The sequence below is a fragment of the Protobothrops mucrosquamatus genome, unplaced genomic scaffold (assembly GCF_001527695.2).
Source record: "Protobothrops mucrosquamatus isolate PMUCROS unplaced genomic scaffold, P.Mucros_1.0 scaffold411, whole genome shotgun sequence".
NCBI lineage: Eukaryota > Metazoa > Chordata > Lepidosauria > Squamata > Viperidae > Protobothrops > Protobothrops mucrosquamatus.
This window is the reverse complement of record NW_015386740.1, coordinates 869504-892709: the sequence shown is the minus strand read 5'-3', so window position 1 is coordinate 892709 and position 23206 is coordinate 869504. Positions and strand designations below refer to the sequence as shown.

At 37.2% G+C, this 23206-nt stretch overlaps 2 protein-coding genes across 2 annotated transcripts in view; one reads left to right on the top strand and one right to left on the bottom strand.

Moving 5' to 3' along the window:
• LOC107287654 (beta-1,4-galactosyltransferase 3) overlaps positions 1–9166 on the top strand; it is a gene marked incomplete at its 5' end in the record, with an annotated part of 10294 nt that extends 1128 nt beyond the window's left edge. The window contains 4 exon segments of the mRNA XM_015816181.1: positions 3791–3981; positions 4990–5112; positions 7360–7464; positions 8877–9166. Of these exon segments, the coding sequence (XP_015671667.1) occupies positions 3791–3981; positions 4990–5112; positions 7360–7464; positions 8877–9045 (588 nt within the window).
• A 497-nt stretch (positions 9167–9663) lies between these two features.
• B4GALT4 (beta-1,4-galactosyltransferase 4) overlaps positions 9664–23206 on the bottom strand; it is a 28050-nt gene continuing 14507 nt past the window's right edge. The window contains exons 5-8 of the mRNA XM_015816180.1: positions 22717–22904; positions 15199–15321; positions 11076–11180; positions 9664–10829 (exon numbers count right to left, since the gene is read on the bottom strand). Of these exons, the coding sequence (XP_015671666.1) occupies positions 10688–10829; positions 11076–11180; positions 15199–15321; positions 22717–22904 (558 nt within the window). The 3' untranslated portion in view covers positions 9664–10687. The remainder of the gene's footprint in view (positions 10830–11075; positions 11181–15198; positions 15322–22716; positions 22905–23206) is intronic.

Sequence of the window (23206 nt, the reverse complement as noted above, 5' to 3'; positions counted from 1 at the left end):
CCTGCACTGTGAATGTTTACATGTTATGTTCAATTAAACCATGGCAACATGTAATGTTTGTGTATTATTATTTTCAGCAGACTGTGTTTTTCTATTGTTGTGACTTAGATGACGTTCAGAGCACATTTTATGACCAATTCATGCAAAACTCCGCGTTATCCCAAGGGGTTCACATACTTTTTCTTGCAACTGTATGTATGGTTATATTCCAATAAATGAAACAGTTTCTATATCAGTTTGGGAGAAACTATGATTACAACCTTACTCAAATCATTGTATTGATGCTCCTTTGAAGTAATGTTCCATTTATATTTGCTGTTAATATGTAATCACAGGAGAATACTGAATAGAAGAGTTCATTTGGAAGTTGTTAGCTTTATTATTTAATTTTAGGGCATTTGGGGGAGTGTTTAATTGAAAATCAAACATGTATTTTAGAGATATTAAATGAAACCTAATAATTCTATATACTGTATTACAATAGACTCTAATCCAATTTCATGCATAGCTTTAATGCAATACTAAATCCAAGAACCAAGTGGCCTCTAATCTACTGTTATTTATATTATAGATATTTTATTGATTTTCTATTTTCACAAACAAGTGCTCAATAAACAACGTGATGACTGAGTCTATTAATAATTCGGTGATACATATAAGTTTTTCCAACCAAGTCTAATGTTACACCCGCCAGTACATCCTCTCTTCTTCTGGTAATAACAATTTTTCGCATTAGGCAAATACAATTCTTATTATTGTTAGTAGACATACAATTGCATATCAACATTTATTACATTTTTCTAATGATATCAATAATATCAATTTAAAATATCTTTCCTAGCCAAAGCATATCTTAATTACATTTGCATTCAATTTCCACATATTTAATCCATATCCTATTTTTGCTTTTTTTTTTGTTTTGTTTTGTTTTTCAATTTTAATTTTCCATCCATGTTCAAAGTATCCAATCATTTATAATTTCAAAACAAGTTATATTTGGGCAACCAAAAGAATCCCTTATTCAAAGTTCTTAACATATTCTTATTTCCCTTTTCATATCAAGATATAATATTCTGATTATAAATCCCAACTATCTAGTTATGATAATACTTCTATTTCTAGCAATCTATTAACCATATTCAAACCTCTAATCAATAATATAGCATCCCCTCTAATAGGTCAAAGCTTCTGTTGCCTTCAGTCTTACTCTAGCTTTCTTTTGCCCACTAACTTTTCAAGTTAGTGCATTTGGATCATCAAATAATTCTTCCTCTGTTTTTATATATATTTGGAACAAGAGAAACAATTTGGTTAAAATGCTTTTGGAAGAGCTAGCCCGTTGATATTCTTCTCTGGTTCCCCACAGTTCTGTTAACGATTTTATCTTCCATTCTGTTAGCTCTCCTTTCTTGTCATGCAGTATGTTCTGAAACCTTGGTTTATAAAGTGTCTTTTCCATTTCCAATATTATCGTTATATCTTCTGAGTTTTCATTTATCTGAGTGGTAATTTATTTCCTCCTTTAAATCAACAAGGTTTGCGTCAGCATTCTCTAGTTTTCCTTCTATTTTCTGGATTGCTGGTTCCTTCTCTGTAGTTGTCTTCTGAGTTTGTAGATTTGAGTTAGAAAATTGTTTTTTTATCTCCTTTGTGTTATTAGTAACCTGTTCACAAGCTAGAATAATTGTTTTTTAATTTGTATTAGTTTCAGCATGGAGAGAATTTCTGTATTTCATCAATATTTTCTTGGTGATATGGCAAGTTAGGGCTGCTGGGAACAGATGTTAAAGATGATGCTTTACTATGCTTTACTGAGTATGAAACATCCATTTTATTTTATTTTATCTTTATAAGTAGCCTTTATAGTAGACATGTCAAATTTGCAACGTTGCGCAACGTATCGGAACTTTTTCCCCATTGCCGGCAATGGGTTTGTGTGGTTTCCTTGTGATGCGTCCGGCATGTGGGCTGGCAGTTTGACACCCCTGCTTTATAGATTTATCTAACCGACTGTCCGTTCCTGAATCTCTCCGAAGCAGATATAAGTAAAGTTCAAATTTTTCTGTCCAATAAGAAATATATTCTTTCTGTTCAGGGGAAAAAAAGAATAATTGAGGGTTGTTTAACAGCCAAAATGTAGTATTCCATATATTTTTTCAAAAAAATAAATAAATCCACAATACAGTTCTGGAAATCAGTATTTATGTTCAAAATTCAGACAGGCCAAGTTTAAAATGTTTATCATTTTTTCTTTTTTCTCAACTATAATTTTCAATAATAAAATAGTTCCAAGGCCAGTCAAAACCTTATCTAATTCTGGGCTTCAAGCCAGATTTTTTAGGCATAAATAAGTTGTAGTGCCATGATTCATCACTAGATGTCATCAACGCCAGTTTCCGGTTTTTAGATCCAAAACATACTGTATTGTTAAACTTTTCAAGTCTTTTTTTTTAGAAAAAATAAAAATTAAAAGGTCTTAAAAACACTTTTAGTCCCCAAATTTTCAAGCTGTAAGTATATTTTAGTTCCAGTTAAGTCTTATAGGTTTGCCAGTATCCCCAAGTATTAATTCGCCGCTTTTCTTTTCTGAGGGTGTGGGGCGGAAATTCCCTTTCCTCTTTCATGGGGGGGGTGCTTTGGGCAGCTTTTCAGGAAGAGGTCTCAAAATCATAAAGGATCAGGTCTCACCCAGTTTCATCCACATTGCTGTAAAGTTGCTTGTAGTGCTGGTTGACCTCCGTAGTCCGCAGCTTAGGGCTGGCTATACAAATGCAGCCAGTCTTTCTCCCGCCGGTTTGGAGGGCTTCCTTGGATAAAATGGGGGGGGACTGCCACCACCACCCCCATGAACAACAAGCATCCCCTCTTCACTGCCTCTACAGGGCGACTTTCGACCCTTTCCAGGGTCCCCCAGCGGGACGAAACCAGACATGAAAGATAGAGCCCCATCTTCTTATGCTTGCATCGTCGCAAGATCCCAACCAGAAGTCTAATCTACTGTTATTTAGAAGAGTCATGAAGACCTGGCTCTTTATTCATGACTTCATCAATGGAATCAATTGTGCTTTATTTTTAATGTTTTTTTGTAATTTCTGTTTAATTGTTGGAGCAGCACAGAGTCGTTGAAAGTCAGGCAGCATACAGATTTAATACATTCTTTTTATTATAGTTCACTGCATAGTTATCTATTTAGAATAGATTTGGCATTTTATCCACCTATCCAAGGAACTGGGATAGGTAAAAAAAATATTTTTATTAGTCCTGATGATACTAAGAATCTTGTTTGAGTGTTTGATGGTTTTTCTTGTTTCAAATTATATGTCCTTTGCTGTTTTTGTGAACTTGCATTCCTCTTATCTTCCTACCTATTCTACTTTATCTGCTCATTGTTCAGCCCCTTTATCTTGCATCTGAGTGCTTCTAGTAAAGGGTGCTGAAGCTCATTAAGCTTATGGACCTTAATGAAATTTAGTCAGAAAAACTGCTACTTCTGATTTTATTTATTTTTTTTGCTTTAGACTGACAGTTCTCCTTTTACTTTGTCTTTCCTCCCTAATCCTTTTCCCAGTAATCAGATTGTATGTTAATCACAAATTTTATCTTCTATGAATATAAGACTAACAAGTTATCCAATTTTCACAACCACTGATCATCCAATACCAGCACAACTCATCTAATCACATCAGAGGCTTTTTGTAAAATGAATACAATATAGATATTATGAAGAGTCATTGCTGTCAGACTTTAGTGTCATTATGTTACTTGATTGAGTGGCATGTTTTCTTTCCAGGCTGGAACTGGTCCATTTAACAGAGCAAAGCTCCTTAATGTTGGTGTCCATGAGGCCATGAAAGACAATGATTGGGACTGTCTGCTTCTACATAATATGGATCTTATTCCAGAAAATGACTATAATCTTTATGTCTGTGACAAATATTATCCCAAACACTTGTCCACTGCTATTGACAAGTTATATTACCGGTAATGTCTTAAGAATATGAAAGTAAATATGAAATAAAATAATCTGACCAAACATGGTTTATTGAATATATTTACTAATTCATTATCTGAGTCATGTATAATGAATAAACATATAGATTTATATGCACACTCAGTTTTTTAAAATTAATTCCAAACCTTTTCATGTTCCATCCAGGACATCTGTTTTCATTTAGATTGAATTTATACATTTTTGACAACATTTTAAACATTTAGGAATTATACTTAAGTATGGCGGTAGTTATTTTTAAAAAGTTACTGCATGAGTTATTTTATTTGACACTCAAGCAATGATTTTCAGAAATCATAGCTACTTTCTAATTTGCAATATTCAGATGCTGAAATATTTTCCTAGTTGCATTTTAAACTCTGATACTAAATGTAATTATTTAGACATCAACTCTATATATCTAAAAAAAATTAGGTCTATTTCAGAATTATATATAGAATTAGCTTTTAAGTTTATTAAAGTCTTGAAGTTTCCAAACATAATTCTTTCACAATTATTGCATACCTACCTTTTCTCTGGGTTCTAGGTCTCTTCTGTTGTATTACCTTAACTACAACAGTTTGTAAAGTATATCTGCCTTAAAGTGATAATTCACCTAAAGCAGGGGTCTTCAAACTTGGCCCTTGTATGACTTGTGCACGCTGGCTGAGGAATTCTGGGAGTTGAAGTCCACAAGTCATAAAAGGGCCAAGTTTGAAGATCTCTGACCTAAAGTCACCTGGTAAGGATTTAAACATGTGTCTTTCAGGTCCCAGTCCAGAATTTTAACTGTTAGAGCACATTGATTTTCCTGTGCTCATTTCTAGTTTAGCACAACAAAAAGAATTGAATAGAATTCAAATTAATGTAATATATTGCACAGGTGTGAAAGGGCTAGAGTAAAGGGGAAAAAGTAATATCTAAGTGCATTTACTTGTATGGTGAATCCATGTGGTCTTTGCTTATAAAATCACACACCTTAAGTTTATTTTTCTGTGCAGCCTGCCATATTCATCCTATTTTGGTGGTGTTACTGCTTTGACCCCAGACCACTACATGAAGATAAATGGGTTTCCAAACACATACTGGGAGCGTCTTGATGAAGATGATGACATTGCAGAAAGGTATTTATTTACTGAAATATTATAGTATGTTCAAGCATTAAAGTTGTAAGCAAGGCAAATATTGTGGGTATTAAACAAAAAAGCAATAAAGATATCCTTTTTCATTAGTTATTGATAGTGAATATTTATATAGGTAGAAAGTATCCTCCAATCAAACAGTGCCATTTTATACCTCTTCCTGAAATTGAAGAAAAATGAAGCTAAGGCCATGATTATATTTTGTATTTGCAACATATTATAAATATTTTTAAAGGCTGAAATGGATCTGAATATCATCACATATTGTCTTGCTTATCTTAGCATTTCAAGTTATTTTCTTAATTCCGTATCAGTCAGATTATAATATAGTAAATAGCTATTCAATTGGAAATTACTAGAATTTTTTTAACAACTTTTGCCTGTTTTCCCAAAACACTCTTTACATTCCAAAACTTGTATTTCTCTTTGTTTTTTAATCAACCAATAGTACAATAAGCTATGTTGATATTTCACTGGCAAAGCTTGTCCATATGTACACAGTACACGTTTTGAAAAATTAGCTTTGGGGCCAAAACCTAAGAATCTTGTGATTTTATCACAGTCCATATGCTAAATTACAAGGTACTGTGCTGCTTTACTTCTATAAGCTTCTGATATAATAATCTGTATTAGTGATGGGTGATTACACAGGGAAGTTCTCAACTAGAATTCTTAAGTCTTATTGAAGAGTCTAATCTGATAGGTTTTTTTTAGGATCAATAAATCTAGAATTATTAAGACTGGCTACTGTCCAATATATGAAATGCTTAACTTTATTAATTTTTTTATTTTATTATTTTAATAAACACTTAGGTCCTTGGACAATTTTAAATCATGCAAATGCTGGCACTTTTTTGCTGTGTGTGACTTTATAGTCACATACTTAAAACTAAAGCATTCTTCACACGCATCTTAATATTTTAGGATAAGCACAATTTCAACAAGTGCTTCTCATAAGAAAGTAGACTCACTATATTTTGTCATTTGTTTGTTCCTGTCAGAAGAAACTGCAATTCTGCCAAGCATATTCTAACATTCCTGCTACATACCAGCTGCTACCAAATTATGCCTGTCAGTTGTAATAGTTTTATTATTAACAATCAGTTTTGAACATTATTAGATTATAAAAGATCTAATACGCATCCACTCAGTATTTAATCTACTTTCCACAATATATCAATTTTTTTCCTTCAGCTAGTTCAAAAGGTGTAATTTAGATTGTCATCCAATAGAATTAAAATATGTGCTCTATGGTAGGTTAATAAATTAAGTAACTTAAGAGAAGGCCACTGAAAGTTTGCTGCATTTTATTTCAGATGACTGCTTTATACCATTTCTCAAAATAACAAAAACCGCAATATCCTCAAAGGCTTTTGAAGAAAACCTCAAAATGGCTAGTCTGTAAACAAAAGTATATCTATGCCTCCATCTCCCTATTTTTCCATAAATATTCTAATTGCATTCATGACTTCCTTTTTATAATTTTTTTGCTTGGATGTTAACATTTATAGTATTCTTTTACATTCAGTTCTTTGGATGCCTGTATCATTCCCATACAGATTTTTTAAAATAGTCATTCCAGTAGTCATTTAAGTTTCTTTCCATATCATTTTATCACTTCTATTTGAAATTCTATTTGTCCTGCTTGGGGTTCTTGATGAGCTTTCTTCTTCCATTTCTAAAATAATGCTTTAATTTCTATCAGATTTGCGGCATTTTCATTGCTTGTTTTAATCTTAAACATTCCTTGTTCTGACTTTATTTCGCTTTTCTTAAGTATTGTACATAATCTCGTCCTCATCTTTTGCATGTCATTATCATTGATGCATTTTTCCTCATCCATAGCTCTTTTTTCATTTACCACTCTACCAAATATCTTTTTTCATATGTCTCTTTAGTTTCCATGGCACTGGGTTCCAAATAAATGCAGGTATGATTTTAAACCTTCCATGATAAGAGTGGGGTTTTGTACTGATGGAAATGAAAATCCACATGAAACCCAGTTGCAGGAAAAAAAAAACCTTCTCAAAGGACTGCTCTAAAGAAAAGTGGTCAGCACTGTAAGGAATATTTAAAACTATAAACTTGTTTTAGCCAGAAAAGAGAGTAGCATTATTTACTGTCTAGAAAGTAGTTGCAATACCTTTTTCAATTGTACATTTGCCTGTTTTCTTATTGTGAAAGCTATGCTCTGAAGTGATTTTTCTCACCATGTTTTATTTCAAAAAGGATCCATATAACAGGAATGAAAATAATTCAGGTTCCTCTACATGTTGGACGTTACAAAAAGATGGGTTATGGACAAACAGTTAGCCCTTTACTGAGGCTAAAAAGGTGATTGTGTTTGTTTTTGTTTTGTTTTCTGGTCAAGTTCTATCATAATTTTCTCTCCCTTATGTGAAGTATTGTTTGTGTATAACACTGCAGATCACATTCCTATCTATTTTAAATTGAAGTGGGATCATCCTATGCAGTTGGTCCAGAATGCAGCGGCATAATTGCTGAATGGTTAGCTCCTGGAGCATTGATGTAATATAGTAGATACTACACAAATGCTGCAGGAACTACTCTTATTACCAGTAAATTTGTCAGTATGGTTCAAGCGCTGATCACTACAATTGCTTTGGGACTCACAACTCCATTGCTAAGTTACTTTTTTCATCACTGTCGTAACTTTGAATAGCTTGCCCTCTCAGACAACAGTGACCGTTGGCCTTTCAGAAGTAGGTGAAAATATGGTTCTTCTGGAGGACCTTCAGGGATTAATTTTAAGCAGCAGTATTATATTCAATAAATGTTAATTTATTTTTGACATTTCATTAAATTAAAAATATAATTAAAGTAGTAATATATTGACTTGTATGTAAGTTCTGTAGGCTACCTAGACTCCTTTTAAACAATAGATTTTTTTTTAAAGAAAGGAATGTTTGTAGCCATTGGCAGGGCTAAATATCAGCAGACGAGCAAATATATTTAAGTACAGGCTCCAGTAATATATGTTCTGGAAACATGGCTTGCGGCTGTATTGGAACTGCCAAACAGAAGTACAGTGTCGATAGTACTTGCATCATCTGACCTAGAAACTCCCCTCCATCGTATACATGATAAACTGCTTATTACTGGAAGTGAGGGAGAGATATCTGTAAATCCTATCTCCATACTTCAAAAAATGGTTTCCAATATTCAAAAGCAACAGAATACCAATCACGTAGATTGAAAGTAAACATTTGTTAGTCTATTTAGTTAGAACCGGAGAAGGCTGGCTCTATACCTCCTCTTCCCCCTTCTATCGTCCAGGGTTTTGTATGATAAATTAGAACGTGGAGTATATTCCCAGTTCAAATTGCATCAATGAGGTCTCAGTCACGATAAATATTTTTCACCCAAATCAAGCTTCTCTGGCTATAATTCACTTTTTTTAATTGGACCAAATGACTATATGATTGGGGTCTTACCTACATTACTTCTTAAATTCTGACAATATATTTTTGCATAATGGATGTTCTGTTCGTGAAGAACCTCTGATATACAGTATGTCCTTAATAATACTCATTTTTCTTCTTACGAGAATCCTTCTTAAAAATATTACATAAGAAAAGAGTTTCCTTTTGCCTATGCTTGTTTTGTAATACAAGAAACAATGTTCTTTTGTCTTTCTAAAAAGTTAGTAATGAAACATTGTTTGATTTGCATTTCTTCTGCAAAATATTCCTGGCTTATCTAAACTGGAATCTTGCTTTCCCTAGGCCTGCTGAATTGCATACTTCCCAAACATGGAAAGATGATGGAACAAATTCCCTTGTCTTCAAACTCTTAGAAAAGAAGAAAAAATACCTTTATACGCACATTATGGTAGATATTGGAGCCACACCAGCATTACCACCTCCAAGTAGAAGAAAAAGGAATAACACTTGACTTCAGCATCATCTGAAGCTTTCATATCTTCGAGCATTTTACAAACTAAACTCACCAGGACAAGAAGGAGGGGAAAGAGAACATTGCTTTTGCATGCATTTGACCAAATAAAGCAGGAGCCTAATACAAGGTACTAAAGAAATCATATCTGGGGTAGAATGGTTTTGCTTCATTGACATAGAAATATGTAGAAATTACATATTCTATCTTGTTCTGCAGTAAACTGCCAGGAGCTAGAAACTATAGTTCTGCTATAGGAATTGTCAAGTACCATTAACAAATTAGTCTATAAACAATTGCAAAATAACTACTGGATCCTGTGCTCTTTTCTAACTTGCACAAGTCTTCTGCATAGTAAATATTTAAAAAGTTACATTAATGGTATGACCAGTTTTTCAATAATTGTATGAATTTGGAATTGACTTACAGGTCTTCTTTTGAAAGGCTTTTCATTAGAAAATTCAGTTTTCTATACACATATTTAAAGAAAGCTAATGTTAATTTTTAAAACATTTTAGTGAATTTTAATAAACATCTTATGTAAGTTTTTGGATGAAATGATTGTCTGCTTTTTTAATTAACACATTTCATTGGAGTCTCATGTTATTATTTAAAAAAGTTTGAAACATTTCTGTAGACAAACTGATGAGACAGAGCAGCTGTTTATGTATTTGCTGTATTAAAAATCTGGAATTAATGGATATGGAGATTTACCCTGTATTATATCCCACATATATAGCTCACTGAATCATCATAGAACCCTTCCTATAGAAAGAGTAGGAAATCTGTAAATATTTAAGCAAGATTGCTGTTTGTTCAAAGCACCAATGTTGAATCTTATTTCCCTCTGTCCATTTGTAAATCTGGAGAAAATAAGGAGTGTTTGCTTTTCAAGCCTATTATGTGGTTTGCTGGTAGCCACCTTGAAAATACAAAAATAATTTGACTTTGGGTGGCTGGAATACTATTGTTCTGGCTCATTTTTTTAAAAATATAGTGAGGGTTCACATTTTTCCATAGGACTAAAGCAATGGTATATGCTTTAATTTAATATCAATTTATCTACTTGTGTACTCTATGCAAATAAGTTTGGATGTTATCCTTTAAAAAATGAAAAGCACAGCATAATCAATTTCTTTTAATAATAAATTCTCACACATTCTTTAACAGATATTGGGATAAATATGAAAACAGAAGATAAACAGCTTTTACACTATTCAGTTTTATTTTTTCCTTGTTTAAGAAAAAGAAATTATGTACCACCCCTCTTTAGAATATTATGAGTAGTTCTTCAGCTGAATGGAAGAAACAAAGACATTTTAAAAAGTTGGGTTGAAAAAAAGTCTTGCTTCATTGAAAAGTTAATGGTTGAATTGTTCTTATATCTGTTTCAAAAAAATGTTCAGTAGAATTCTTTATAAAGGATTACTTTTATTCAAAGAAAGTCTTTAATTTTCAGCTAATCAAAGTTGTCTTGTAGCTCAAAAGGAAGTAACTAACAAATCTATGTTTTAAAAACATCCCCTGTGTAAAGAACTTGTTGAGTATCCACCAACAGAAAATGAAATATTTCACTGCTGTAGCTCAAGTCATTACTTTTTTTTGGTCCATTCATATAAAATTTATTAGGCATAAGAAATGGTTATGAAAACTTAGTTTGCCTTCCAAAATCCACTGTAATATTTGTATATAAAGGATTGTATTCTTTTGAAAGCAGTTTATAGGAGCATGAATTTAGCCCATCAGTCTTCCATACTCGAGGCACCTGATGCAAGAGATTCATTCTGAAGAGATTTTAAAGTTAGAGGTAGGAGGAAAAAAGAAAAAAAAATAGGTCACATTATATAAAGTCATATGTTAAAATGCAGTTCAAGAGACTACATAAATAAACTTGTTTTCATGCCATCCATTCTCAGGTGTACAAAGAATCTTCCAAACATACCAGGAACACAATCCACAATCTAGTTTTTCCCATCACCAATTATACTCTTCAATGGAATTTGCTTCACAGACACATTTTCTTAACTCACCTCTGGCCATTTGCCTCATTGCCTTGGTCTCTAGTGTGAAAAATCATAGTGTACTTGGCTATACTGGGGGAAGGTCGGATTATCTTCATTTTCTGCATTTCAACCCTGAAAACAAAAATGTGACAATTTGTGAGTAATGAAAAGCTGTGAAGTGCAAGCCTTCTGGTAGATCATTAGAGAATATGATGGAGAGCTACCTGGCCATTTTGCTTTGTTGGTAATGACTAGGAAAGCACACATGAAAACAACCATGACATGATTTCAACATTCCAGTCCTGAAGAGAAGAGAACTGAAATACAGGCTCCTTCTCAAATTGTACATTTTACTTCCCTTAAATCTAACTATAATGCTATATGAATGAATACAGCAAGCCCAGAATAAGCACTAAATAAACTCGCACTGAAAAGTGGAAATAGCACAATTTTCATGAATCCCACTTCCTCTCCAAAAGCCCTATGTTGAAGGCAGAAAAATCCTCAAAATAACTTTCAGCATAACTAACATTCCACTATGAAGTATGTCACTTTTCTGGGTTAATGGCTGAAAATAGTAAAATTTTGGTTTAATGAAGGACTGTCTTAGTACAAGATGCAACTGCATGTTAAGACTAATACTATACCTTGGAAGAGGTGTATCAGAACACAAAGGAATACAAGCCCTGCACCTAACTAATTCATTAAAATATGCCTTTTTCCAGAATCATGCTGCTTTGGGGAAGTGTTCACAGAAGCCATGCGATCTTGGAAACATACAACTGCTTGAATGAGTTATAGACAATGCACTTGTGCTCCAAACTACCTCTTCTGAGTCAAATACCAAATTTGCACAGCTGAACTATGTACAAGAAATACATGCTGATGAAGAGGTAGATAAGATCAAAGTTTCCTCAGTCAGTGCATCCCAACCAATGTTCAATGAAATTGAACTGTGGGAAATTTGTGAAGGTAGATAAAGAATTTGTAACCTGTGGAATACATTGCTACAAGATACAAGGATGCCAATTAGAGCAGAGAGTTTTAACAACATTAAAATGATAGAGGATAAGGCTATTGATCACAACTACTAAGCAGGTTCTCGGTACCAATCATCAGGATATATAAGTAGGATATCGTAACTACTTATATACTTACTGGTCATCTTGAAAATAAACTCCTGAACTAGATGAGTTTTTGATCTATTTCAGAATTGCTTTTCCTAATCTTAATTCTCCAACTGCTGCTGCTGCTTCTAAAGTGGAATAGCTTGAGTGGGATGTGAAATAGAGAAAACTGCCTATTAATTTGTTCCTGCACTTCACTCTGGAGCTGATTTTTTTGTTTTTCAGGATTCCAGATGAGCTTTTATTATTAACAAAGTGAAAGAAGAGGTTTGCAAAGAATGGAAAACAGAGCGGGGAAAATTGTTCACATGTTACTTTTCTGCCTTTTAAATTTGGCTTTGAAACCGCTTTTCCCTAGAAGTAGCAACCATGTGTAATATATGTAATAATGCTAATAGTGAGCAGAATAATTTATATTACATTGTGGTATAATGGAATGGGTACTGGACTAGAACATAGGAAACTCAGGTTCAAGTCCATTTTTAACCATGATAGCCAGACCCTGTTACTACCTTCTCAGTCCATTTCACTCTGCAAAGCTATTGTAAGAACTGAATGCAGGAATGCTATGTATGTAACATTCAGGTCCTACCTAGAGGAAAGGTAGGATAGATTTAATATATAAACAAATCATTGAAATTGTTCCTGCACATTGTTTCTAACATGGCCAGTAAGTCCTGAGATCTGGGCAGGCATCATGCTTTCTTAGCTCTTCACAACTCATTGAAGCTTGATGCCATACTAGATGTGATTGTCAACCATTTTTACCTGCCTAAAGCAATGGAAAAAAACAAGGAATTTAATCAACCAGAATAAAAGCCTATGTTAAAGCCTACATATTGATGGCAAAAAGTCTGTAGTTGGGGCTCAACTGCAGAAGTCCTTGAAAGAAGCAGATGATCTGAATATATCATCATATATTACTGTATTGATTGCTATTGTGGATGATCTGGATAGGGAAGAGCAGTCTTTGTGACCTTATTAGGCCTCACAGGTGCTTTTGATATCATTAACCATAGGATTCATCATGTGCCATCTGCAAGAGTTGAGGAATGTAGCCACTGTTTTATAGGGTTTTTTTCTTCCTTTGTTCAATTACAGTGACGGAGAGCCAGTTTGGTGAAGTGGTTAAGGTGTTGGCCTAGAAACCAGGAGATGGTTTATAGTTCTAATCCCACTTAGGCGTGAAAACTGGCTGGGTAACTTTGGGCCAATCACTTTCTCTCTGCACAACTTACTCCACATGTTGTGGGGAAAATAGGAGGCAAAAGAAGGAAAATTATGTATGTTTGTGATTTGCTTAACACTGCCTTGCTTAGCAACAGAAATATTGATCCCAATTTTGGTTGTAAGTTGAGGACTACCTATATGAACATCATAGTCTTGTCCTTAACTATCCCTGGCTACAGGAGAGAGAATGCAGGAAGGAAGACTGCCACTAATTGTAAAGAAAAAAATATACAGTAACAGAGACCAGATGTTTGCGAACAGAAACATCTCCATAGGGATATGGTTTGCTTCTTGTCACTGACACTGTCAAACAGATTGGATAACTCTCTGTTGAGGATGTTTCAAACTCAACTGCTACACTGAGCAGGAGGATTCAATGGCCAAGACTTTGGATTAATTTCAGCAGCACTGATCCATTTGCAATTTAACTAAGAATCAATTGACTAAAGGAGGGTGATGGAAGTGCCCTTATCTATTCCAGTGTTCGCCAGACAAGTGTTAAAGAGATGTGTTGAGACAATTTTGGAAGTTATAATTTCAAAACATTGCAAGGCACCAGATTGGGAGAGGCTAGTATAAAACAATTTATAGAATGAAAAAGAAGAACAAAGTAAACAAAGCATGAGCCAAGATTCTTGATTCTAGCATAGCATTTTTTAGCATTCTTCCTTTTAAAAATAAGGGCTACACTATCTGTTCCTCTGAATGCTAACTATTTATCTTCTTGCAAAACGCAGCTTTGTTGACCTTTAGGAAGAAAGGCAAACAGAATGAACCAGTTCTAACTGCTACATTTGCTGACAGGCAGAGCCCCAAAAAAATCAGAAAAACACAACAGAAATTTCATTGAGAAGGATTTTGTAATTGTTATTCATTTTACTGGAACTTACATTGCTTTGTTTTTCATCTAGGTCGGGTAGTCAACCTTGGCTCTTTTATGACTCGTGGACTTCAACTCCCAGAATTCCTGAGCCAGCTAAGCTGGCTCAGGAATTCTGGGAATTGAAGTCCACGAGTCATAAAAGAGCCAAGGTTGACTACCCCTGATCTAGGTCTATGAGATCCTTCTGGCTGGACCACTAGAGCTCAGCCAGTTCAGAAGCCTTGTACAACTGTTCTGAAGGCTGTCTCTTGTCTCCCCATGAATAGTCCATGCTCATCAGAAGCACATGCACAAAAAGCCAGCCTTCAAAGCATTCTTCTTTTTTTAAAAAAATAGGTTTGTTTGAAAATTCCTCCATTAATTGTATTGTTGAGCCCCAAAGCAGATACATTGCAGTTGTATTGTTCTGCAAATGGCAATTATGATAGTGTGCAGACAGGTACTAGAACAAGCCTAAGACATTAGCCTACAGTTGCATCATAGGTTCCCATACATTGACCCAATTTTGAATGGTTTAATTATTGTTTATTTGTTGCTGAATTATTCCCACCTTGCACTAAGGGGGCAGCATTACTTTCATGCTGCTTCATAGAAGAGGAAACCTGAAATAATCCCAATACAGAGGGGTGATTAAAAACATGTAACAAGAAGATTGCTTGTGGTCTCAAGCTGTCTTAAGAAAATCATGTCATGTAAACGCAGCGAATCCTAGTTAGTGGAGTGGACTTCCAGGTTTTTAAAATGTCAAGATAGTTTCATATTTCTGATTAGGCTTTCTGCATGCCAACTCTGACTCGGTTTCCAGACTCTCTTACAATAATTTGCTTTAACAAAATTTGAGTCATACCACAGGAAAGATTTCCATCACCCACAGTCCATGCCACCCACTTTGCATTTGACTGAAATGTACCTGATCCGGAGGTCATCGTCCTCTCCTCCCCAGCCCCAGTAGTTGTTTGAAAATCCATTCACCTTCAGAAATTGTTCCCTTGTCAGAGCAGTTACACCGCCAAAGTATCCTTGGTAACGCAACCTATGAACACATATGCAGGGGCAGGAAAGTTATTTTTTTTAAAAAATGGCATTTACATATTTATCAGAAACAGAAAGTTTGCACAAATCCAACTTTTAAAAGAAACAAAAAAGCAACAATACACATCAATACATTTTTATACGTTTTCCCAAGGAAGGTATGCCAAAGGTTTTGGGCCTTTACTATATCAACTAGCCCTGCACGATGATTTTGACAATGATGACAAGCCTCTTCTCAATACCTATTGGAATTATAATAAACCCATTCAGAACTGGTGGATTAAACTCATATACTAAACACCTGCATCTAACTTATCTCCCATTTGGGGAATCTGGGGAAAGAGGCCTTTTGAACCCCCTGGATAAATTCCAAATGGTGTGACAAACATCCACTAAATCACTGGATCAAGGAGGTGGTTCATCTGTTTAATTCAATTTATTCACTTCTGACTCCCCCTATCCTGAAAAAAAAAGTTAAGATTATACCCGTTGACTTCAAATAATGGATGGTCCAATGATAAGTCAAGGTGTAAGTATTATGCATCTTTACCTACTTTAGTAGCAGGTAGAACAAAATGAAAAGTAAAGGAGTTGATACAGATTGGGCTTTCTTTTAAAGATATTGACAACTTAGCTGAATCCATTTTGGTAATGTACAGGCCCAGTGGGGCTGGTTCTGATTATTGTGAATGCTCTTTTCCCAAACTAGACACAAAACATTCCTCTAAAGTCTCATTTCAAATTGCTTTTATTCCGTATTGTAACAGTAATATCATATATACTAGATATTGTTATATACATATATACAGGTCAAGAGAAAAATCCAAATTTAGATAGCTGACCCCTTGTTAGAAGTTATAAAAGTGGATGGGAATTGTAGTACTTCAGAGCAGTCATGCAAAATGAGGTACTGTGTATTGCTGAGTTTCTTGCCTTGCTTCTTCTACAATTTCAACCTAGCCTGGTTGAATTTAGATATTGTTCTGGGTAAATAAGAATAACTAGTAACTGACAAGGTTATAAAGAAGCCCTACGTGGCCTTCTTGCAATTCTGTTCCAAAATTTCTTCCTCTTCTCAATTTTGCACATTGTTCCTCTGTGAATTCTATCTCTCCAAATGATTTATGTCTCTGCTACAGGGACTGTCTCTCAAGTGCTCTCAAGTCTCACTAGTCGCTCTTTTCCTCTTTCTGATGTGGGAAATTCTCTTCCCTTCCCACTTGCACTCTCTACCATCCAAGCCCTTTTTTTGCTCTTCCAGCCTTTACATCAGAGCAACTTATGATTATCAGAAGAGTCATTCTGCTTTTGCTACTACATGATGATTGTCTCACATGCGGTTTACCTGCTACAAGTGTTCCATCTCTGCAGTATTTTATCTGGAACTCTCTGCTTGTTGCATTTTTAAAACACTCCTCTTTACAAAGCCACCTATGTTTGCCTGTTATGGAATTCCCCTATTTTTAATGTGAATGTTTTCACATCAATTATTCTTAATTCTTTGGTATGCTGTTTATTACATTGCAATCCTTTTAATTTTATTATCTATACAAGGCTTCACAAGGTTTACTTAGGGAAGAGGATAAAATGTATAAAACAGACAAGCGTTTAGGACAGTGGTTCTCAACCTGTGGGTCGGGACCCCATTTGGGGTCGAATGACCATTTCACGGGGGTCGCCAAGCAAGGCTGTCTGCCATTTTTTTGTCCGCCATTTTTTCCCCTTTTCCGGCGAGTGCCTTACCTCCCTTGGGCTGGGCCAGCTGGTGGTCGGCCTGCTCCATCTCTGCCGCTTGCCAGCCTCGGCCAGCGCAGGGGGCGGAACCACGCACGCACGGCGCTCCCGGGCAGGGAAAGTTCTCGACTTACGACCGGTTGGGTAGTCCTCGACTTACGACCGGTTCAGTCCTTGACTTACGACTGGTTTAGTCCTCGACTTACGACCGGTTTAGTCCTCGACTTACAACCGGTTGGGGTCGCGGCATTAAAAAGGTTGAGAACCACTGGTTTAGGAGAAGAGGCACAGAACAAACTTGACAACAAAATCTCACAAGGATTTTGCTGCACATTACAGAGGCCTGGCTGAGATGATCTTTGTAACCCCTGCTATATCCATAACTTTATGATAGGAGGTAGAAATGCTGCATAGTTGACAATTATTCATCTTCTACTACATGAGTGATTTATGAAGGGTGATGGTCATGATGACAACCATTTTGTGAATGTACCCACCAAATTTCAAATGTGCCTCTCACCAAATTGTTGCTTACCCCAATCTAGAAAGATTCAAACACTGAATTACAACCAAGTTGCTTAGAGCAGTGGCAAGTAACAGGTGGACATGTGAGCAGCACAATTTGTTCCACTGAACAGCAGGTGAACCTATTCAGCAAGCAACTAGGAGTTTTCTAGTCCTCTTCATACCTGAATTCAGAAGTATCCATGTATTTCTTAGAACCCTACTGTACAGTCCAAGTGAAACAGGGTAGTGAATATCAAAGTACAAGATAGGGAGCGTGGGGGTCTGTCCATAATCCTGTTCTGGACAATCTAGAGGCCAACTTCTGCTTTAAAAAAGAATTCTTTTTTTAAAAAACACACATTAACTTTGGCCAACAAAAAAACCCCGTGGTGGATCAATTAAGATTTTACCTTCTCTACATCTAATTGTGGATATTTAAGTGCTCAGTTCCACATTTCACCACATCCATGATTCTTCAAAATAACAAAGCTGATGACACTTTAGCAATAGAAAACTAAACTGGACAATATTACCTTGCTTGTGTACTGTTTTAAAACAAAATGGAGCAAGTACAAATTTAAGACATATTTTATTACAAACATCAGGATAGAGCAGTAGGTGGCAGCAACTCCTAGGAGACGGGAAGTTCCGTTGACCTGGCACTTTCCCCTCCTATGCTAAAAAAGTTGCCACCCGAATTTCACTGGCACTGTAGTTCAACCTCCCTGAATCACAGGTAGAAATAGATGCTGTAAATGCTACCAAATAAAACTAGGAAAAAGAAAGTGGGTCTATTCAATTTCTGTCACCTTCTAGAACAGAGATTCCCAACCTCTTGGCCACCGGGCTACGTAAGTGGATGGCCAGTGTGTGTGTGTGTGCAAGCTCACCTCCCCTCATGCTGGCGCGACCCTTGGCGTGACTCTAGCACCTGCGCTAACCTTGGCACGACCCTCACACCAGTGCTAGCCTCATCATGACCCTCATGCCAGCGCTAGCCTCGGTGTGATCCTTACGCCAGCGCTAGCCTCGGTGCAACCCTTGGCGTGACCCTCGCACCGGTGCTAGCCTCATCGTGACCCTCCCGCCTGCACAAGCCTCACAACCCTCACAACCATCACGCCAGTGCTAGCAGCCCCATTTACAGAGCGCACATGCTCATGGCCCCATTCACATGTACGCACGCACAGCTACATTTGGGTGTGTGCGCATGCATGTATAAAGGTGTCTGCTCTTTCCTTTCCCACCGGGCCGCCAACCCAGAAAGGTTGGTGACCCCTATTCTAGAAAGTGGTTAGCGCTCAATATGTAATTGTGAAATCCAGAATAAATATTTTTTCCTCAGGATTCCAGGGGTGAGTTAAGTTGCCCATCCAAAATTATGTCACTTTTGAAAAATTCATATTTAACTACTTGAAACAATCAAAAGGAATACAGTTAAAAATGTTGACACCTATGCATAGTTTAGGAAGTAACATTCTGGAGATAACATGGTGACAAAGACTGCCTCCAGGCTGGCAAAGGAGTGAGAGATGGCTGTATACTCTCCACTTATTTATTCAATCTAAATGCTGAATATATATACATATTAAAGAAATTTGGATTGAAAGAAGACACGTGTTTTTAAAAGAAGACAATGTGTGTTATGGTGCTAATATTACTCAGGTAGCTAAAAAGCAAAGATCTGAAAGCTGTAATAATAAAAGTCAAGGACTACAATGAAAAAAATGGGACTACAATTAAAAAGATCAAATAACAATGAGCCTTATAATTGACAATGAAAAGACTTAACTGATAAATATCATAGCTTCTGCCTTTTAGGATCAACCATCAACAGTAAAGGAACAAGTAGTCAAGAAATATACCAGTATCTAGCACTTGGCACAGCAGCCATAAAGGTCTTGGAACACATATTCAGACGTTCTATCTAATGTGTGTATGTTTAACAAATATGAGAACAGTGCAAGCAATTATTTTCCCTGCAGCACTGGGTGGAAGTGAAAATTGGACTTGTAAGAAGCAGGATAGGAAAAGGCATTGATGCTTTTGAACTTTGGTGATAGAGAAGATACCTGAGAAAACCATTACAGGCAAGAAAACAAACAAATGGATCCAGAATTCACACTTGAGGTTCGAATAACTAGACTCAAATTGTCCTACTCAAGACACATTATGCAATGACCTAGCTCTCAGGAGAAGGCTGGGAGGCTGGGAAAGGTAGAAGAGAAGAGACGAGGACAACCAGGAGCAACCTGGACAGACTTAACAGTGGTAACGGGGGTGCCTCAGAAGAGCTCAAGGGCCAGGTTAGGGACAGATTATCATAGGAAAATCTATCTGGTTAAGAGTCCACACTGATGAGATAGCACAAAATTAATCAACCATTGCAATCAGAAAAAGGAGATTCATCCCTAAGCTTAAAGAAAGCTTGGAATACTGATTTTGGTAAGGAGACAAAATGACAGATGTTATGGAAACTAAGTGGATTCACTTCTAATTCGAGGCAAGAGCCTCGGTGAAAGATTATACTTTGCTGGAATTTTACCTTGGTTAGTTTACTATACACGTATCATATTTATTCTTCTAAATGCTGGAGAGGATGCTTACAAAAGGAGTCTTTCATTTATGGTAGTCATGAGAAAATTATACTCAACTTAAAATCTTCAGCATCTTCATTATCTTCAAATATCTTCATTACCAAAAATGAATATACTGCACTTATTTGATTGAAAATAAAAAAAGAAAAAAACTTATTGTTTACTTAATTATAATAGCTAAAATAATAATAGGTGTACAACAGAAAACCTTACACAAGCTAACAAATAAGATATGGGTCATTAAGGCTTCTTCAAGTGCCATGCTAGAAAAGATTACAGATAAAGTCAGAAAATGGAAATGTCAGAGTCAGGAACCAAAATTTTGCTCATTTGGGCAGATTCCATGCATTATTTTAAGACATCTACTTATCAGCAAAGCTTTTTATATATGACAAATGTGAAGAGTTTTATTATTTATTTTTCTCTACTTGAAATGTTTTGAAAAAACTTTTTCCCCAATGCATTATGGATTTATATTATTCATTACTTGTAATTTTTTATTAACTAGTCTTCAATTAAAAAAAAATAAGGATTCAGTGAAATTGTCAAACCTTCAAGGTAGTCCAGACAAAAAAAAAAACAAAAAACCCCAAACCAAAAATACTATCCATAATATTACCCTTAGAGCAGACATGTCAAACACAAGGCCCGGGGGCTGGATGCGGCCCGTGAAGTGGTTTCACGTGGCCCGCGAAGCCATCCTGGAAACAGTGAGGGAATGGCCCCTGCTGCCTTGGCCCTGGCCCAGGCCGGCCGGGAGCCAATGTACAATTTTGTGGTGGCCATCTATGCTGAATCGCATTCAGTCTTAGTTCCACAAGACCATCTGGAAACAGTGAGGAACCAGCCCCTGCTGCATTGGCCCCACCCCCGGGTGCATGCTGGGGAGATGTCACCCTTTGTGAGGAATGAAGAAATGCACCATCACCTAGAAGTGGCCAGCAAATGGCCCTCATCTACTTCACATATCCAGCTTGATGGGCTCCGGGGGAGGGGTTTCTGCAGGCAGCGGTGTGCTCTCCTCACAGTGCTGAGAGGCTAAGCCGGGTGGCGCAAAACTGATGAGAAGTGCAATGCTACCTAGCCCCCAGCCTGCCCAGTTTCAGCAGGCACCAAGGTTTCCCAGCTCAACCTCTCGGCGCTGTGAGGAGAACACCTCGCTGCCTGCCGAAACCAGGCAGGCTGGGAGCTGGGTGGCATTGCGCAGGTAACGTTGACTCTCACGCTGCTCATGGCATCCCCTCCCCCAGAGCCCACCAAGCCAGATATGTGAAGTAGATGAGGGCCATGTGCTGGTCACTTCCAGGCGATGGTGCATTTCTTCATTCCTCACAAAGGGTGACACCTTCCCAGCTGCGTTTCTTGCCTGTTTTTCTCCCTCCCTCATCTCAAATATTTTCCCACCACTCTGTACTTAGGAAGGAAAGAAGGAAAGAAGGAGAGGGTGGATCTGAGGGAAGTCTTGCCTTAGTCCTGCCCTGCTGCCCTTTCACCATCCCTTGTCCCCTCCTCCTGGCCTATCCTGGGGGGTCTCCCATCCTATTGCTAAGGAAACTTTGGATACAAAGCCGGGTCTCCTCCCATGGAGAGGGAATGGGCCTCCCTCTGACTTTGCCCTCGTACCCATCCCTCTGACTTTGCCCTCGTACCCTGGGTAAAGAGAGCAAGCACAGAGCAGCAGCCTTGAGGAGGAGGTAAGTGCAGCTGGGCGCAGCAGCCTTGAGGAGGGGAAGTGGGGCTGGGCTTGGTGCCGCGGATGCTCGAGGGCCAGGCTGGGCATTTGACCTCTGCTGCCCAGGGCTCCGGGCAGCCTGCATCACCATCCAGAGCCACCCCAATTGGCCTGAGAGGAACGGTGAGGCTCCTCCAGTGGACCATGCCTTGGCACTTGCCCTGGTCCCACCTCCTTCTGCCAGAGAGCCTCAGATCTGTCCCACTCCTGCCCAGGCCTCCACAGGCACCCTTGACGCGAACGATGTAGAGCTGGCCATGCCCACCCAATAGGCCACACCCACTCTGTCCACACCCACTCAGTAGGCCACACCCAACCTGGCCACACACACCCCGAAGGCAAACGCAATGCTGATGCAGCCCTCAATGAAATTGAGTTTGACACCCCTGCCTTAGAGTAAGGTTATGGTAACATAATTTTGGAAGTCTGAGAGCAGTTGCCTCTTCCTCCACTTTTATGTTCCACAGACACTTTCTACATCACCATTCCTGAGTCTGCTTTGGGCTTAGATATCTCTTACCAAACTATTATCTAGGTTGCAGTTCTTCGTCTTTATCTCTCAATGTTATTCTCGCATCCATTAAATCAATATACAGTTTGGGGCATCTAAACATTTCCATGAAAATGGAGAATCCTCATTTTAGGTCACTAATTTCTACATTAGTTCAACTTGGATATGCTGATAATTCAGAGAACTAGTGACAGGTTCTGAATTTAGCTGCAGCAAGATTTGTTACTTCAAAGCCAAGCAAACCAAGGTTAAAAATATAACTCATAGATACATTAAATTGCATAAAAACACATCTGGTAACTCATTATTTCTTACCTGTAACCTGTGCTATTTCTCCCAACTACCAAGTGCTTTGGCTGACTGCCACATACATAAATGTTGAAATCATTCTCTGGCACCAAGTCCACATCATGGAAAATAAAACAATCCCAGTTCTCTTCTTTCAGTGCCTCCAGATATCCCACATTTAGAAGTTTTGCTCTGTTAAACTTGGCATTGCCAGCCTACAAACAATAAATATTATTATTATTATTATTATTATTTATTGAATTTATATCCTGCCCTTCTCCTTGCGGACTCAGGGCGGCTGACAATCAGTTAAAAATGCACCAATAACAATTACAAAATTAAAATTAGTTAAAAAGAAATATTTAAATGTTGTCTAATTAAAATATGATTAAAAACCCCTCTAAAAATTGCCCTAGGCCAGTCCCGCTTGTTGGAATAGCCATGTCTTGAGGGCGCGGCGGAAGGAAGGGAGATCAGGGATCACCCTGATCTCTGGGGGCAGCTCATTCCAGAGGGT